Raw genomic sequence first — 18403 nt, 5'->3', positions numbered from 1 at the left:
CCAAATTTATTGAAAATGCATTAAAAAACACCTCCCTCAGTGAATCATTGGCAAATGCCACAAATGAAAAAAGACCTATTCTGGGATGCTACATAGCCCTACATCAAGACTTTGAAACCTTCCTAGCCGTGGAGGTTGGCACCCTAAAAGCACGAATTTTGGCGCCCCCAATCAATGAGGACTGTCCCTCACTTCCCTACCAGTCCCTGATAAGACAGGAGGGAAAACAATAATCAGATAGTGCAGAAATGAATATTCAAAATGCCCTAGGCTAATGCAGGACCCCAGACAAATATTGCAAATACATAAGAACTATAATACCTCCGCACCATAATAACATCATGGACATCACTAATATTGATTAATCCTCCTGATGAACCGCTATAGGCGGAGAAACGCGTCGGGGCATGCCTGCACATAAGTGACCCTCTTTATTCTATTGGATCGACTATATACCCCTGAGGGGGGCTGATCTTTATCATTTGCTTTTGACATATCAGTTGGTCATAAGTTATTATGGTGCGGAGGTATTATAGTTTTTATGTATTTGCAATATTTGTCAGGGGTCCTGCATTAGCCTAGGGCATTTTGAATATTCATTTCTGCACTATCTGATTATTGTTTTCCCTCCTGTCTTATCAGGGACTGGTAGGGGAGTGAGGGACAGTCCTCATTGAGTAGGGGTGCCAAAATTCGTGCTTTTAGGGTGCCACCCTCCACGACTAGGAAGGTATCAGAAAGCCTTGATGTAGGGCTGTGTAGCAACCCAGAATAGGTCTTTTTTCATTTGTGGCATTTGCCAATGATTCACTGGGATAGGTGTTTTTTAATGCATTTTGAATAAATTTGGTTTTAAGGGGATTTATATGTTCGCATTAAGTAACAACGTTAACAATACAATAATTAAAGCAAAATAAGATGACTCTGCTCTTGAGAGCTTACTGTCATGATCCATGCTGGATCAGGACTGATATAAAGCACAGGTAACCTTTTTTTTTTCCTAAGCTGTGCTTAAGGTGTTTTTGCCCCCGGTGGCCATTAGGATTATTGCACTGTGTGTCGTTTGTTCTACGTTTTCCCCCCAGTGGTGGTGAGCATCATTGCACTCTAGTTTCTTTAGTTAAGTGCACATGATTATAATGCAGGTGTGATTGCTGGCTCTGCTATAAAAGAGTCACAGGTGTTGCAATCAGTGTTGGTTATAGTGTTGATTTCAACCATACTTGGTGGAGGAAGGAGCTGGAGAGCAGATCTGACAGACCCTGGTGTGAAAGGAGTCATAGGGGAGTTCCTTAGCTCTGACAGAGCTTGGTGGCAGCGATTCAGGAGGAGAGCTGCATGCTGGTGGTGGACTCTGTTGCCAGGAGCAAGTGCAACAGAGTAAAGCTAAGTTGTGTTTCCCCGTTTGTGTTTTCTCCTTAGTGTGTATTAGTACAGCGGTGGGGCCAGTGCCTGCGCCACCCAGCTCCCTAGCAAGGGATAGGTGTAGGGTGTGCTAGGGCGACAGGTTCGTGATTGGCTCCCGATGCGGAACTGGCATAGGGAACGTTAGGGACACTAACTCAGGGGAGTGCAGGAGGTCTCCACGTCCCCTTTCCCTATTGCAGGGCCCACCGTTGTAACTGTTTGCCCACCCCTTGTCTTGTTGTTTTAATTACCGGCCTGCGAGCCGTGTCACACAGGACAGTATCACGTGCCGCATCCTGTTGTTTTAGTTACCGGCCTGAGAGCTGTGTCACACAGGACGGGTCCACGTGACATTTATCACCAACCATAACTTTTTTTCTGCTGAGCCATGGACCCAGTTCAGACCTTTGCCCAAATGCTGCAGACCCTTGCTGATGAGATTAGGAGGCTGCGCGGTGAGTTGGTGCAGCAACTGCAGCAGTTGGTGGGCTTTGGGGGCTTGGTTCAAAGACAGGCTCAGCCAGAACCCAAGATATCCCTCCCTGACAGGTTTTCTGGAGGGAGAGATCAATTATTGATATTTCAGCAAGCCTGCAAATTATATTTCAGGCTGCGCCCTCGTTCATCAGGGAGTGAAGAGCATCGGGTGGGAATCATTATGTCCCTTCTTAAGGGGGATCCCCAATCCTGGGCCTTCTCCCTGCCGGACGATTCACCATCTTTAGAGTCCGTGGACAAGTTCTTTGTGGCTTTGGCGCTTGTGTATGGGGATCCTGATGGTGTCGCCCTGGCGGAATTTCAAATCCGTAGGTGTAAACAGGGAGCCCGGGTCGCTGAGGAGTACTGCTCAGAGTTTAGGAGATGGGCCACTAACACTCAGTGGAATGATTCTGCACTTAAGAGTCAGTTTGTGCAGGGTCTGTCTCCAAAGTTGCAGGATACTCTGGTGCAGTACGCCGCCCCCAGGTCGCTGGAGGCCGCCATGTCCCTTGCCATCCGGGTAGATAGACGCCTTAGGGAGAGACATATACAAAAAGTGCCCCCTGATGTCCTTGCTAGGGAGGAGGACCCACCAGTGCAGATGGAGGAACCCAGACAGCCCGATGTTGTTAATACAAAAAAGGGGGAGTCTGCGGCTCGTCGTGGTGGGGGGGTATGCTTTTCCTGTGGGAAGCCTGGCCATTTTATGAGAGCCTGCCCAGTTCATGCCAAGTCTTCTGACGAACCTATGCAAGTAGGAGGAGCTAGTTTGTGTACACAGCTGCCTACGGTTCGGGGAGTGGTGTCAGCATGTTTGTACTGTGGGCAGACTGGTCATGTCCTAAAGGCTTGCCCATTGCACTCCAAATTATCTGTGCCATCAGAGAAGCCGCATTCCCCTGGTCGCTTGGAGGGAGGCGACCAAGGGAGTATACATTTCCTCTATTTTGCCCTCCCATAGTACCATGTCAGCAGAGGTCTTGGCTGGCGGGGTACCGGAGGTGATACTGGTGTTTGTGGACAAAGGAGCAGGAGTCAGTCTGGTGGATGCTCGCTTTGTCCAGACTCATGGTCTGAGGTGTAAGACGCTAGCTCAGCCTATAAGCGTCCGGGCCATAAACTCTGTTCCACTAAGCCAGGGGAGCTTGACCAAGGTCGTAGAGAATATCCATCTGCGTATAGGACATCATGAGGAGTCCTTGTCATGCTACGTCTTGGAAGGAATGCCAGTACCTATTGTTTTAGGCCTCCCTTGGCTGAAGAGATACAACCCGGTAATAGATTGGCGGGCGAGGGAAATGGTCAGCTGGGGGCACTCGTGTGAGGACTGCTGCCTAGGAACTACTGTCTCTGCCATTTCCCTTCAATGGACCCCTTCCTCTCCGGTGAGGGCAGCAGATATGCTGCAGGAGAGTAGGGGCAAGTCTCAACCCTCGCCATTGGCCAACCCTGGGAGGAGCAGACCTCGTGGTGGAAGGGGTTGGAGGGTTGTGTACCCCTTGGTGAGGTGCGGGGGTGTGAGTGTGGTGACACAGGGGAACGCCTCTGTTGTCAATCCCAGAAAGAGTTCTCCAAGTGGTGACAAACGAACGAGTGGCAATAAACGTTCAGGTCTGGACCTGTGTGTGAACGAGCGTGTATGGGTGGCCACCAAAAAACATCCAGTGGAAGTGTGTTGTGGAGTCCTACCAGCTCATACCAAACATACACATACACAACCAGTTCCCCAGGTCAGAGCTTCGGAGATGTGTGTTTCCTCCAGAACATACGTTGCCAACACCAGCGGGCTCGTTTGTCATAAACCCGAGGTGCAGGTAGTTGCTGGGGTGAACTCTGGATCTGGGCGTCCCCGCTGTAGGTGGTTCCCTGATGGGGAGCGGTCTTGAGGGTCCAGAGGCCCCTCATTAAGGGGAGGGTACTGTCATGAACCATGCTGGATCAGGACTGATATAAAGCACAGGTAACCTTTTTTTTTTCCTAAGCTGTGCTTAAGGTGTTTTTGCCTCCGGTGGCCATTAGGATTATTGCACTGTGTGTCGTTTGTTCTAAGTTTGCCCCCGGTGGTGGTGAGCATCATTGCACTCTAGTTTCTTTAGTTAAGTGCACATGATTATAATGCAGGTGTGATTGCTGGCTCTGCTATAAAAGAGTCACAGGTGTTGCAATCAGTGTTGGTGATAGTGTTCATTTCAACCATCCTTGGTGGAGGAAGGAGCTGGAGAGCAGCTCTGACAGACCCTGGTGTGAAAGGAGTCATAGGGGATTTCCTTAGCTCTGACAGAGCTTGGTGGCAGCGATTCAGGAGGAGAGCTGCATGCTGGTGGTGGACTCTTTTGCCAGGAGCAAGTGCAACAGAGTAAAGCCGTTGTGTTTCCCCGTTTGTGTTTTCTCCTTAGTATGTATTAATACATCGGTGGGACCAGTGCCTGCGCCATCCAGCTCCCTAGCAAGGGATAGGTGTAGGGTGTGCTAGGGCAACAGGTTCGTGATTGGCGCCCGGTGCGGAACCGGCATAGGGAACATTAGGAGCGTTAGGGACACTGACTCAGGGGAGTGCAGGAGGTCTCCACGTTGCCTTTCCTTATCGCAGGGCCCACCATTGTAACTGTTTCCCTACCCCTTGTCTTGTTGTTTTAGTTACCGGCCTGCGAGCCATGTCACACAGGCAGTGGCGTAGCGTGGGGGAGGGCGGTCTGCCCCAGGCGGCACGTGGCACATGTGTGGGGGTGGTGCAGCAGCAGCAATTCCTCTCCTCTGTGGGAGAAGCGCGGAGGCACAGTGCAGCAGCAGCAGATTTTGGCTGCGAGGGCAAGTGGGTCACGGGGTGCCATGCTGGATCCACCCCTGGCTGCTGAGATCACTGGAGACATTCAGAGCAGTGGATCAAGTGCACTGTCCTGTAATCGATTGCCGAGCGCCTGGAGCTGCCAGCCTGTATTTATTGGCCGTGTGTCTGGGGAGGCTGCTGCTGCCTGCTTCATCCGTTTCCCTGGGTTTGACCAGCTGTCCCGGGCTAACCCCTGCCTGGCTCTGTGCAGATCATGGAGGAAGTGGGAGCTGGATTACCCTCAGCTGCAGCACAAATGCCCTAGTGCTCAAAGCAGCTGCAGAGCACCAGAGGCGGCGGCAGCCACGTCCCCAGGGATGGCAGTGTGGCCCTGCATGCCCTGCTAAGGTAATGGCAGCCATGCGCTCCGTGCTGCTACAGGTGACAGAGGAGGGATGGGAGGGGAGCACAAACTTGTTATTGTCTGGCACTGTCACTGCGCTGCCGACTTGTTGATTGCAGGAGGAGGGGAAGGAGCTGTCACACTGCTGTCACCCTGCCTGTCACAGTGCTGTCACCCTGCCCCTACTTGTCACCCTGCCCATCACTGTTCTGTCACCCTGCCCCTACCTGTCACAGTGCTGTCACCCTGCCCCTGCCTGTCACACTGCTGTCACCATGCCTGCCCCTGCCTGTCACACTGCTGTCACCATGCCTGCCCCTGCCTGTCACCCTGCCCCTGCCTGTCACAGCGCTGTCACCCTGCCTGTCACAGCGCTGTCACCCTGCCTGTCACGCTGCCTGCACCGCACTGTCACCCTGCCTGTCATAGCATTGTCACCCTGCCCTGGCTGTCACTGCACTGTCACTGTACCCCTGCCTGTCATCCTGGCTGTCACCCTGCCTGCACTGCACTGTCACCCTACCTGTCATAGCATTGTCACCCTGCCCCTGACTGTCATAGAGCTGTCACCCTGCCTGGACTCATGGTTGTTATACCTGTCTGCCGCTTCTCTCCCTCCCTTCCTGTCCTCCTTGTCTTGCCTATCTGCATGTCACCCCGCTGTCCAAATGCTTATCCTGCCTTATTTGCCTGTCACTCTTCTGTCCACCTGCTGAATTTTTTTCTGCTACCTGCTTCTCTACTTTTCACTGTAGCTGTTACCTGTCCTGTCTATCTGTCATCCTGCTGTGCACCTGTTTTTCCTGATTCTGCTCCTGGCCCTACTACATTTCATCCAGCCAATTACCAGTGCCTACCCTGTCTATCCTCCTGCTTGTTCTGACTGCCTGTCACTCTGCTGTTCACTTGCTTATCTTTGTTCTGTTATTTCTACTTTTACAATGTCAGTGCACAACATATCTGCCTGTTTGTCTGTCACTGGTGTCTGTCTGCCTGTTACTTGTACCTGTTTTGTTTTTTTTTTAATTCTGCTACCTGCTTTTCTACATTTCACTGGTGCCCTGAGCCTTTTCTGCCTGCCTGTCCTGTTGCTGTCCATCTGATAATCCTGCTTATTTTGCTGCTCGTCCTTCTACTTTTCATCCTGCCTGTCACCAGTGCCTGCTCCCCCATTTTTCCTGCCTGTCACCAGTGCCTGCTCCCCCATTTGCCTGCCTGTCACCAGTGCCTGCCCCTATGTTAAGCTACACATGTGTACATCTGGTGTTATATGCAGCCATTGTCAGTCAGTGACTGTAATAATGCTTCAGCACACATGAAGGTAGAGAGGGGGGAGTCTGTGTGTCTGAAATGTTGGGGGTGCATAAACTTACTGGTGATGTATCTAGATCACCATCAGTATTGACCACCATTTTTTTTTTTTTGCTCACACAGTAAGGGCTTGTTCAGACAGGCGTATAATTGGGCAGTGTGCTGTCTGTGTGCGCCATGGACCATACATGGGCTCTTCGGATGCTTCCGGATTATCAACGACCAAAGGGGCGGCAAATTTTTCGACCGCCCCGGGCGCCACAAACAGTTGCTACGCCACTGCACACAGGACAGTATCACGTGCCGTGTCCTGTTTTAGTTACTGGCCTGTGAGCCGTGTCACACAGGACGGGTCCACGTGACACTTAAAATCTACAATGAGGTGGGGGAGATACAAAGTACAAGTGTGTATTTACAATGGTGTATTTACAATGAAGGTCCAGCCATCTTGAGGGAGTGAGGGATGGATGGATGGAGATAGTGAATGGGCTACACATGCACACTTACACATAGAATGATTTTGATTAGTGAACGTGATAGGCCACTCTGAACAAATGCGTTTTGATGGAGCGCCTAAAACTATGCAAATTGTGGATTGTCCTAATTTCTTGGGGTAGAGCATTCCAGAGGATTGGCGCAGCACGGGAGAAGTCTTGGAGTCAGGAGTGGGAGGTGCGGATTAGTGGAGAGGTTAGTTCTAAGTCGTTTGCAGAGCGCAGTGGTCGGTTAGGCCGATAGACAGAAATGAGGGAGGAGATGTAGGGGGGTGCTGCACTGTGGAGAGCTTTGTAGGTGAGAACAAGTACCATATATACTCGTGTGTAAGCCGAGGTTTTCAGCACATTTTTTTGTGCTTTAAAACACCCGCTCAGCTTATACACGAGTCACGGTCCCAGAAAGCCGGCGGGGGAGGGGGAGCAGCGGGTAAGAGAGAGGAGCCAGCGGAGAACAGGGAGCGGCGGAGCTGTAGGTCACAGAGCCAGGAGCCCGCGGCTGTGACTAAAGCCTGTGCCACTGCGGTAATAGTGCACAGTGCCAGCCGCAGCCGCCAGCTTCCAGCACATGTACTCACCTGCCTGCATGCCCTCGGTGAGTTGGTGACACTGCATCTTGTTCCAAGCGCCGGCGCCAGCTGCTCTCTTCCAGCCGAGCGGTCACGTGGTAATGCTCACTAAGGTAATGAATATGCACGCATCTCCACTCCCATAGGCGTGGAGCGCATATTCATTACCTTAATGAGCGTACCATGTGACCACTCGGCTGGAAGAGAGCTGCTGGAAGCCGGAACAAGATGCAGTGCCACTGAGGGAGCACAGGTGTCAGGGCCCTGACAGCGCCGGCGAGCAGCCTCTGCTGAGCAGGGATTCACCCGCACCGCAGGGACCCCCGGGGACAAGAATAGCCGGAAAATGCACTAAGAAGACTAGAAAGCAGGCACAGGACCTTCGGTCATGTGAACGGTCATGTGGCTGCAAGGGGGCGGGGCTTAGCGTCAGAGAAGCCAGAGAACTCAGATTATGGCAAAGCAGAAGTCATGTACAGTACAGACCAGCGAGGTACAGGAGGGATAAACAGACGGGAGGTCAGACAAAGCAAAAGGTCATACACAGGATCACAGTACAGTATCAGGGATGAGACAGAGCGGATAATCAGGGCCAAGCAGAGATCAAAAACCAAACAGACATATAAGGTACCAGGCAGAATCCAAAGCGATATCCAGAGAACAGACCGAGTCATACACAGAGAATCAAGTAACCAGAACACAGCACTAACACACTCAGGGGTCACCACACAATGCCAAGGGCGAAAGTATAACTGACAGGGATGGGAGCGTCCTGAGGCTATAAGAAGCCTCCCCAGAACCAGGGAGAGGCCACAATCATAGCCCCAGGTGTGCAGGTAAGCCTGCATCGGGATCACAACCTTTAACCCCAGAAATGCCAGTCATCAGCGCTGGTTCCAGACATTAACCCCACGTGTGCGAGTCAAACCCGCACTGAGATCATGACAACAGGCAGGTAAATAGGATTTTTTTTTTTTTAAAGAATCATACATAGGGATATGGGGATAAGGAGCCATGCATACCAGTAGAGGGACTGGAGAGCCATGCATACAGGATAGAGACTGGAGAGCCATGCATACAGGATAGAGACTGGAGAGCCATGCATACAGGATAGGGACTGGAGAGCCATGCATACAGGATAGGGACTGGAGAGCCATGCATACAGGATAGGGACTGGAGAGCCATGCATACAAGATAGAGACTGGAGAGCCATGCATACAGGATAGGGACTGGAGAGCCATGCATACAGGATAGGGACTGGAGAGCCATGCATACAGGATAGGGACTGGAGAGCCATGCATACAGGATAGGGACTGGGGGAGCCATGCATAGAGGATAGGGACTGGAGAGACATGCATAGAGGATAGGGACTGGAGAGCCATGCATACAAGATAGAGACTGGAGAGCCATGCATACAGGATAGGGACTGGAGAGCCATGCATACAGGATAGGGACTGGAGAGCCATGCATACAGGATAGAGACTGGAGAGCCATGCATACAGGATAGAGACTGGAGAGCCATGCATACAGGATAGGGACTGGGGGAGCCATGCATACAGGATAGGGACTGGAGAGACATGCATAGAGGATAGGGACTGGAGAGCCATGCATACAAGATAGAGACTGGAAAGCCATGCATACAAGATAGGGACTGGAGAGCCATGCATACAGGATAGGGACTGGAGAGCCATGCATACAGGATAGGGACTGGAGAGCCATGCATACAGGATAGGGACTGGAGAGCCATGCATACAGGATAGGGACTGGAGAGCCATGCATACAAGATAGAGACTGGAGAGCCATGCATACAGGATAGGGACTGGAGAGCCATGCATACAGGATAGGGACTGGAGAGCCATGCATACAGGATAGGGACTGGAGAGCCATGCATACAGGATAGGGACTGGGGGAGCCATGCATAGAGGATAGGGACTGGAGAGACATGCATAGAGGATAGGGACTGGAGAGCCATGCATACAAGATAGAGACTGGAGAGCCATGCATACAGGATAGGGACTGGAGAGCCATGCATACAGGATAGGGACTGGAGAGCCATGCATACAGGATAGAGACTGGAGAGCCATGCATACAGGATAGAGACTGGAGAGCCATGCATACAGGATAGGGACTGGGGGAGCCATGCATACAGGATAGGGACTGGAGAGACATGCATAGAGGATAGGGACTGGAGAGCCATGCATACAAGATAGAGACTGGAGAGCCATGCATACAAGATAGGGACTGGAGAGCCATGCATACAGGATAGGGACTGGAGAGCCATGCATACAGGATAGGGACTGGAGAGCCATGCATACAGGATAGGGACTGGAGAGCCATGCATACAGGATAGGGACTGGAGAGCCATGCATACAGGATAGGGACTGGAGAGCCATGCATACAGGATAGGGACTGGAGAGCCATGCATACAGGATAGGGACTGGGGAAGCCATGCATAGAGGATAGGGACTGGGGGAGCAATGCATACAGGATAGGGACTGGGGGGAGCCATGCATACAGGATAGGGACTGGGGGGAGCCATGCATACAGGATAGGGACTGGGGTAACCATGTATACAGGATAGGGACTGGAGAGCCATGCATTGCATACAGGATAGGGACTGGAGAGCCATGCATACATGATAGGGACTGGGGGGAGCCATGCATACAGGATAGGGACTGGGGTAACCATGTATACAGGATAGGGACTGGAGAGCCATGCATTGCATACAGGATAGGGACTGGAGAGCCATGCATACATGATAGGGACTGGGGGAGCCATGCATAGAGGATAGGGACTGGGGAGCCATGCATACAGGATAGGGACTGGGGGAGCAATGCATACAGGATAGGGACTGGGGGGAGCCATGCATACAGGATAGGGACTGGGGGGAGCCATGCATACAGGATAGGGACTGGGGTAACCATGTATACAGGATAGGGACTGGAGAGCCATGCATTGCATACAGGATAGGGACTGGAGAGCCATGCATACATGATAGGGACTGGGGGAGCCATGCATAGAGGATAGGGACTGGGGAGCCATGCATACAGGATAGGGACTGGGGGAGCAATGCATACAGGATAGGGACTGGGGGGAGCCATGCATACAGGATAGGGACTGGGGTAGCCATGCATACAGGATAGGGACTGGAGAGCCATGCATTGCATACAGGATAGGGACTGGAGAGCCATGCATCCCAGGAGAGGGACTGGGGAGCCATACATCCATACATACAATGACAGGGACAGGGGAGCCATGCATACCACATAGGGATGAGGGGACAATGCATACCCAGCTTATACTCGAGTCAATAAGCTGACCCAATTTTTCGTGGCAAAAGTAGGTGCCTCGGCTTATGTTCGGGTCGGCTTATACTCAAGTATATACAGTTCTTTGAATTTTGATCCTATAATGAATGGGCCGCCAACGTAAGGACTGGTGAAGAGCGGACGAGTCCGAGTACCGATTAGCCAGATGGATGACCCTGGCTGCTGCATTAAATATTGACTGGATAGGGGAAAGTCAAGTAACGGGGAGGCCAATTAATAGAGCGTTGCAGTAGTCCAGGCGGGAGTGGATCAATGCGACTGTGAGGGTTTTTGTTGTTTCCATGGGGAGAAAAGGGCGGATTCTAGAGATGTGCTTTAGGTGTAAGCAGCAAGAGCGGGCAAGAGACTGTATATGGGTGGTGAAGTAGAGATTGGTGTCAAACATAATACCTAGACAGCGCACCTGCTGCAGAGGTGTTATTATGGTGCCACCCACTGAGAGGGAAATTTCAGATTTAGGGAGGTTAGTTAATGGCGTGAGCAGAAGGAGTTCAGTTTTTGAGAGGTTGAGTTTCAGATAGACAGCAGACATGATGTTGGAGACTGCGGACAGACAGTCACTGGCGTTCTGTAGTACAGCGGGGGTAAGGTCGGGGATGACGTGTTATAGTTATGTGTCATCAGCATAAAGATGGTACTGAAAGCCAAATCTGCTGATGGTCTGTCCAATTGGGGCCGTGTAGAGAGAGGGAAGAGAAGGGGGCCAAGGACTGAGCCCTGAGAGACCCCAAAGTGAGTGGAAGAGGAGAAGTGGAGCCAGTGAACAAAACACTGAAGGAGCGGTCAGAAAGATAGGAAGAGACCCAGGAGAGCAGTGTCCTTAATGCCTATTGCCTAGTGACTGAAGCCTAGAGAGTAGGAGACGGTGGTCAACAGTGTAGAAAGCTGCAGAAAGGTCGAGAAGAATGAGCAGAGAGTGGTCACCGTTACATTTTACTGACAGAAGGCCATTGGTCACTTTGATGAGTGCAGATTCAGTCGACTGAAGGGGGCAGAAGCCGGACTGTGAAGAGTCTAGGAGGGAGTGAGTGGAGAGGTAATGGGTAAGGTGGAAATAGACAAGGTGTTCCAAAAGTTTAGAGATTAAGGGGAGATTGGAGACTGGTCTGTAGTTGTTTATGCAGAATGGGTCAAGAGCGGGTCTCTTTAGTAATGGAGTAACGATGGCGTGTTTGAAGGAGGATGGGAAAATACCCAAGGAGAGGGAGAGATTAAGGATTGTAGGTCAGTAATTATTACAACTCACATATTACATACATCCAACTTTTATAAATTGCAAGTTAATACTTTATTAGTAAAACTTTTACATGTAATGCACCAGTAGATAACAATTCATGTTCACAGACCCTCTATAAAAGGCCGATGATGTCAGAGCTTGTATACACAACATCTGAGAATATTTCTGCAATGGAGTATGTCATGTTTTTGTATTTTTTTTCCTTTTTTCTTTTATATACAATTAAAGGTCCAAAACTATACATCTATTTCTTTTTCAGTGCCTCCACGTCGTAATCTATATTTTCCGGTGCTCCAGTTGATAGTAGCATCCCACTGGGCAGATAAAAAGATGTATATCGTCATGTACTCTCTGATGAACCATGCAACGGTATAGTCCAGTTTTGAAAAAGGAAGAGACCCCCCCTGGACACCCCGGAGCTGAATGTAATCAAACATAAACCAAGCTAAGCAGTGACACATGAACACCGTGATATCCCATTGGAAGATGTGGTGTGCAGCCCAGCCGATTATTAAACTGGAAACAAACATTCAGAGATGGGTTCAAACACGGTTAAGGCAGGTAACATATTGATCCTGAGCTTCGCCCATGTGATCATCCTAGACTGAAATTGAGCTATGGAGTAACAACCAGAATTTTGCATTGCAACTTGTGTAGCCATAGATAATTTCCAGCCCCGGTCTGCTATTGCCTTGGCCATAAAATAATCTTCGGCTATGTACTGTGCAAACGCAATAAGTCCACCAGCCTGGTCCAGAATCGCTTTTCTCATCAGACATGACGACCCCGTTATACATGTGAAACCAGTAACATTGGCAGAAATGTATGATCTTGAAAGGGAAGTTCCAAAATAGACCTGCTCTAGCGTAGCAGCAAACCCTTGCCTGTCCGCCACATAAGGAAGCCCATGGACTAGGCCAATTTTTTCTGTCATTTGATTGGCCATATCTTTTAGGGTGTCTGGTTTCAATTTAATCCAACTGTCACAAATCCAGATCAGGTCATACTTGGTAAGTTCGTATCCAGGCATTAGATTGTTTATTTTTTGGTTAACGCCAACCTTTTTACCACCTATAAGTAAATTGGCATCCACATTGGGGTATTTTCTGAGTAGTTTTTTTTTTTACACACGTCAACAGCCGGATCATTAACATCTTGAACACAAAAAAGGATTTCAACTTTGGATAGTCTAATGCAAAGAAAGTTTCTAGGTTGTTGATTAGCTTGGGGTCAACATCCTTTAGTGGTTTAAGAAGGGAAACGCCAGGAAGCTTGTGATAAGGCTGCTTGTAGGATACCTTCTTGTTGAGGTGTAGCCGCGTGTAGATGAAAGATAAGAAATGCATGAACCACAGGATGAAGAAAAGGATGATGCCGAAGATGGAGACACCTTGTAGGGTCAGATCAAGGAGGGCCATAACCAGGGCGAACATTCCTGTGTATAACAGGCGTGGGGCAGTCAGGGCAGTGATCAGCGGCAAGTGTTAGTACTGTGTCACCACACACGACACGGATGCGGCAAAGCTGGTGACTAACGGCCGTGTAACAGGGTCCAAAAGAGCAGCGTCAGTGTATTGAGTGTCCTGTGCCGCCGATCCCCCCACAGCTCCGCTGCTCAATGTGACACTTCACAGAGATAACTGACGTCACCAGAGCTGCACGCGAGCTCAACCACTCTCCTCAGCCAACCGCTTAGCCATGCCCCCTCTGTTACCATGGCCAACCATCAGGAATGAGCCGGACCTGGCTGCTAGTCACCAGCTCTGCCGCGTCCATGTCATGTGTGGTCACACAGTACTGACACTTGCCGCTGATCACTGCCCTGACTGCCCCACGCTGTGTTATACACAATGTTACTGGTTTCATGTGTGTAACGGGGTCGTCATGTCTGATGAGAAAAGAGATTCTGGACCAGGCTGGTGGACTTATTGCGTTTGCACAGTACATAGCCGATGATTATTTTATGGCCAAGGCAATAGCAGACCGGGGCTGGAAATTATCTATGGCTACACAAGTTGCAATGCAAAATTCTGGTTGTTACTCCATATCTCAATTTCAGTCTAGGATGATCAGATGGGCCAAGCTCAGGATCAATATGTTACCTGCCTTGACCGTGTTTGAACCCATCTCTGAATGTTTTGTTTCCAGTTTGATAATCGGCTGGGCTGCACACCACATCTTCCAATGGGATATCACGGTGTTCTTCATGTGTCACTGCTTAGCTTGGTTTAGCTGCCCAGTGGGACCTACTATCAGCTGGAGGACCGGAAAATATAGATTACGACGTGGAGGCACTGCAGAAGAAATTCTAGGTGTATAGTTATGGACCTTTTATTGTATATAAAAGAAAAAAGAAAGAAAAAGAAGCAAAAAAAAAAAGTATTATAAACCATGTTTTTGTATTGCAGATTGTCACGTGAGTTTCCATATAAAATTAGAATCTCAGTTTGCGCTTACAGATCCAATAAACATATGCATGAGGTCTCTCTTGATCCAACCTAAAGGAAGCAGACACCAGAAAGTGGACGTCATGTGCTTTAAAATAAATAAAATAACAAACCGAGCAGGTACTCATCCTCCCAGCCGCTGCTCGGGTTTCGGTCTTTTGGCTCAGGCAGTCACATCACGTCAGTGTTGTAAACAATCAATGATCTCAGCAGCCTGTGTCATCAACCTCGGTACAGCCGCTAAGCTCAGTGATTGGCTACAGCGGTAATGTGTAATGTTGATGTCACGATTTGACTGGCGAGTGACCTGGGACCAGGGGCACCTTTCCTGGCCCTAACACTAGGGGGCGCCCTAGCTTGCCCTGTTCCCTGGGATACTTCAGATGGCGAAGATGCTGGGGCCCCCCACCCTTGCCTTATCTCCTAGCACAGCCCTTCGTCTGTCCCCTTCCCCCACCCAAAGAAGAGGGGGTGCTACTGTGCACCGCAGTACCCCAACCCGACAGACAGGGTAACAAAGACAATGTAACAACCCTGCTGGCATCACTGCATGGCCTCCCATCCCCCACACACCAACTTACTTTCTGCTTCAAGCCATGTTGTGAATTCTGTCTGTTGCCAGCTCTGTGCCTCTGCTCTCCATGTTTCCTGACTGTGTGTATAGGGGGGCGGCGCCTGAACTCTCTGGTTCTTATGCAGTCAGGGTGCACCTGGCTAATGGGTCCCTGACCAATCACCTAGAGCCCTGGACTATTTTACCCTGCCACACCCACTGGAACATGGCCTGAGCAATGTCTAATCTCAGTTAGTATCTTGCTGCTGAGGAAGCCAGGCCCTGTTCTGTGTATTTCCTCCTTCTCTGGAGGAATACTTCTTGTCTTGCCTTGTACCTTGTCTGCCTGCCAGGAGGCTGAATATCCTGGCCCTTGAGTCTTGGTTCCAGTACCCTGTCTGTACTCTGTCCTACCTTAATCTCCCTTTCTCCTTGTCCGTGGCTTCCTTCCCTGCTGTGTCTTTCCTTGTGTCCTCCCTGTCTGTTCATCTGCACCCTTGCAGCCCTGTCTGTTCATCTGCACCCTTGCAGCCCTGTCTGTTCATCTGCACCCTTGCAGCCCTGTCTGTTCATCTGCACCCTTGCAGCCCTGTCTGTTCATCTGCACCCTTGCAGCCCTGTCTGTTCATCTGCACCCTTGCAGCCCTGTCTGTTCATCTGCACCCTTGCAGCTCTGTCTGTTCATCTGCACCCTTGCAGCTCTGTCTGTTCATCTGCACCCTTGCAGCTCTGTCTGTTCATCTGCACCCTTGCAGCTCTGTCTGTCTGTGAATCTGCACCCTTGCAGCTCTGCCTGCCCAGCTCCCTTGGAGCCCAGCCTACTCTGCACTCCTGCGGCTCTGCCTACTCTGCACTCCTGCGGCTCCGCCTACCTGCACCTCCTGTGTGAACAGGTCCAAACCTGTTCCTTCATATTCCACTCCTTCCTGCCTATATCCATACCTGCACCTCCTGTGTGAACAGGTCCAAACCTGTTCTCTCATATACCACTCCTGCTTGCCCAGTGTCTCCAAGCCGTGCCCGCTTGCCCAGTGTCTCCAAGCCGTGCCCGCTTGCCCAGTGTCTCCAAGCCGTGCCCGCTTGCCCAGTGTCTCCAAGCCGTGCCCGCTTGCCCAGTGTCTCCAAGCCGTGCCCGCTTGCCCAGTGTCTCCAAGCCGTGCCCGCTTGCCCAGTGTCTCCAAGCCGTGCCCGCTTGCCCAGTGTCTCCAAGCCGTGCCTGCCTGCCAGTGTATCAAGCCGTGCCTGCTTGCCCAGTGTCTCAGCCTACCTGTTAGTCACACCTGTCCAAGTGACTTGTCCCCGAGTGGGATCAGCAGCCACAGCCAGACACCACCCTGGAGTGGCACCCGACAGCTACCTGCCGCACAAGCATGACCTCACCAGAGGCTCCAGTGAAGACCGAGGTAGCTGTCGTAGTCACGCCCCTTCCAGAGTAGCCTGGTTTGTGGCACAGTGGGGCCACAAACCCCCGGCTCGCACCATTCAGCCAAGGCGTGAGCGTGACAGACAAGAGTAAACTGGAAACTACACACACAAAATATACACTCACTTATAACAGAGGTATTCACCAGGGTGTGTAGGGAGGGGGAAGAAAGCAAAACAGGGAAGGATAAGGAATTTCCAAGTGTACAAACCAGACAACAGTCGCTAATAGACCTCCAGCTCTCCTCATACCAGCTTCTCCCACTCCAATGTCATGCAGCAAGTGCTAACTCTGACGAAGACTTGGTAATCAAGCTCATATTTTATAGGGAAAAAAGAAATGGCTAACCTAGCACAGCTGAATGTAGGCGTGTCCAATATGGCCGATTAACCCCTGTTCTGCTGGAAGAAATAAACATGTTTAATACACTGCAGAAGTGCTTCTCAGCGTAGTAGGAGCAACCAGACGCTGCGGCATTCTGGCTCCGTTCCGGTAACCCCGTGACAGTCGACATGACATCTTTGTCGCAGCCAAAATCCTAAGACCTGAGCAGCAGCAGTGAGGCAGCACTAGATCTATGAAGATTGATTTATTTTAGGTGTTTAGATGGTTTTGGGTCCATTTACTGAAAGTGAAATTCCCTTTTAACAACCTTCAAAGGACACCAATTCACTAATGTTGTGGTGGTTTATCTCTACAGGTGTACTAAAAAGAATAACTGAAACTGATGCCAGAACAAGAAAATTGAAGGTAGATACAGAATGCAGTAACTGTTTGCCATTTGTGCCTCTTACCTGTGCATGAAATATAGAAAGGGATTTTGCAGAGTGCAGAGGTATCAATACTCGGACAAGAAACTGCTTGTGTTCAGATTTTAGAGGTAAAGCAAATCCATTGATGATACTGTACAAGAAGAAGAAAAAAAGGTCAGTTTATATTTCAGAAACTTTGAGAAGGAATCATTTATTCACTGAAGAAGTGTTAAATGCTAGAACAGTGGGTTTCTAATCGCTGGGACCTCCATCGATTGCCAGAAGAAGGGACCTCAATTCCTGTCCCTCCCGGCCAGAAGACCATAGCTAAGAGTTTGTATGGAGTGGCAGTGAAGCATGAGTCCTGCAGCTATTTCATAGTCTATGGTATTGGTGGAAACAGTCATCAGACTTTGCTTAAATATGCTATACAAAATACAGCAGGTACAATGAAGGAGCACAATATTGTCAATTGGGTACATCATGCACCCTTGGGATCCATCATGGAATGGATCGGTCAGAGTACTAAATTCTATTTTTCAATTTCTATGAATAAAAAATGGAATTCTTAACACAGATGTGAGCATTTCCTTCCTTTACTACCTCTGGGATCTTTTATATAGTGAGAATTGGGGTCAGGTACCGCATCTATGTCCATCTCCACTTTGGACTGCACTGTCAATGTACTCTCATTCTCCCATTGGTACATGTCATAGTGGTAGGAGAGGCAGCTATTGGGAATTAATGGCAAATTCTGTGGATAGGTTATACTTGTTTATGATGGGAATAACCCTTCATTAGCAAGGAACATTAAGGGTATGTGGCTGTGCACACGTTGCAGATTCGCGTGCAGATTTTTACGCTCAGAATCTGCAGAATCCGCAGGTCAAAATGCCTGCATTCTACCTGCAGATTTCCTGCAGATTCGGCATGCATTTTTACACCTGCGGATTCCTATAATGGAAAAACGCTGCGGAATCCGCACAAAGAATTGACATGCTGCAGAAAATAAACCACTGCGTTTCCGCGCTGAATTTTCCGTAGCATGTGCACAGCGGTTTTTATCCTTTCCACTGCCTAACATTGTACTGTACATCACTTGCGGATCTGCAGCGGATCCGCAGAGGCAAATCTACTGCGGATCCGCACACAAATCCGCAACGTGTGCACATACCCTAAGAGTGTAGTAGTGTCTGTGGCCAGTTGGTACATATGTAACGTGTCCTACTAA

The 18403-nt window shown here is 50.0% G+C and overlaps 1 protein-coding gene and 1 pseudogene across 3 annotated transcripts in view; both read right to left on the bottom strand.

Annotated features, from left to right (window-relative positions):
• Window positions 1-18403, bottom strand: part of PPP2R5B (protein phosphatase 2 regulatory subunit B'beta) — a 166279-nt gene that overhangs the window by 49856 nt on the left and 98020 nt on the right. For all 3 annotated transcript variants that reach the window (XM_073554479.1, XM_073554480.1, XM_073554481.1), the window contains one exon: window positions 17215-17323. In XM_073554479.1, coding sequence (XP_073410580.1) covers window positions 17215-17323 — 109 coding nt within the window. The remainder of the gene's footprint in view (window positions 1-17214; window positions 17324-18403) is intronic.
• LOC141058290 (ceramide glucosyltransferase pseudogene) lies at window positions 975-14098 on the bottom strand (annotated as a pseudogene).

The sequence above is a fragment of the Dendrobates tinctorius genome, unplaced genomic scaffold (genome assembly GCF_039654945.1).
Source record: "Dendrobates tinctorius isolate UK_male_01 unplaced genomic scaffold, ASM3965494v1 ptg000211l, whole genome shotgun sequence".
Taxonomy (NCBI): domain Eukaryota; kingdom Metazoa; phylum Chordata; class Amphibia; order Anura; family Dendrobatidae; genus Dendrobates; species Dendrobates tinctorius.
The sequence above is the reverse complement of the archived record's forward strand: the minus strand, read 5'-3'. Positions and strand labels throughout refer to the sequence as shown.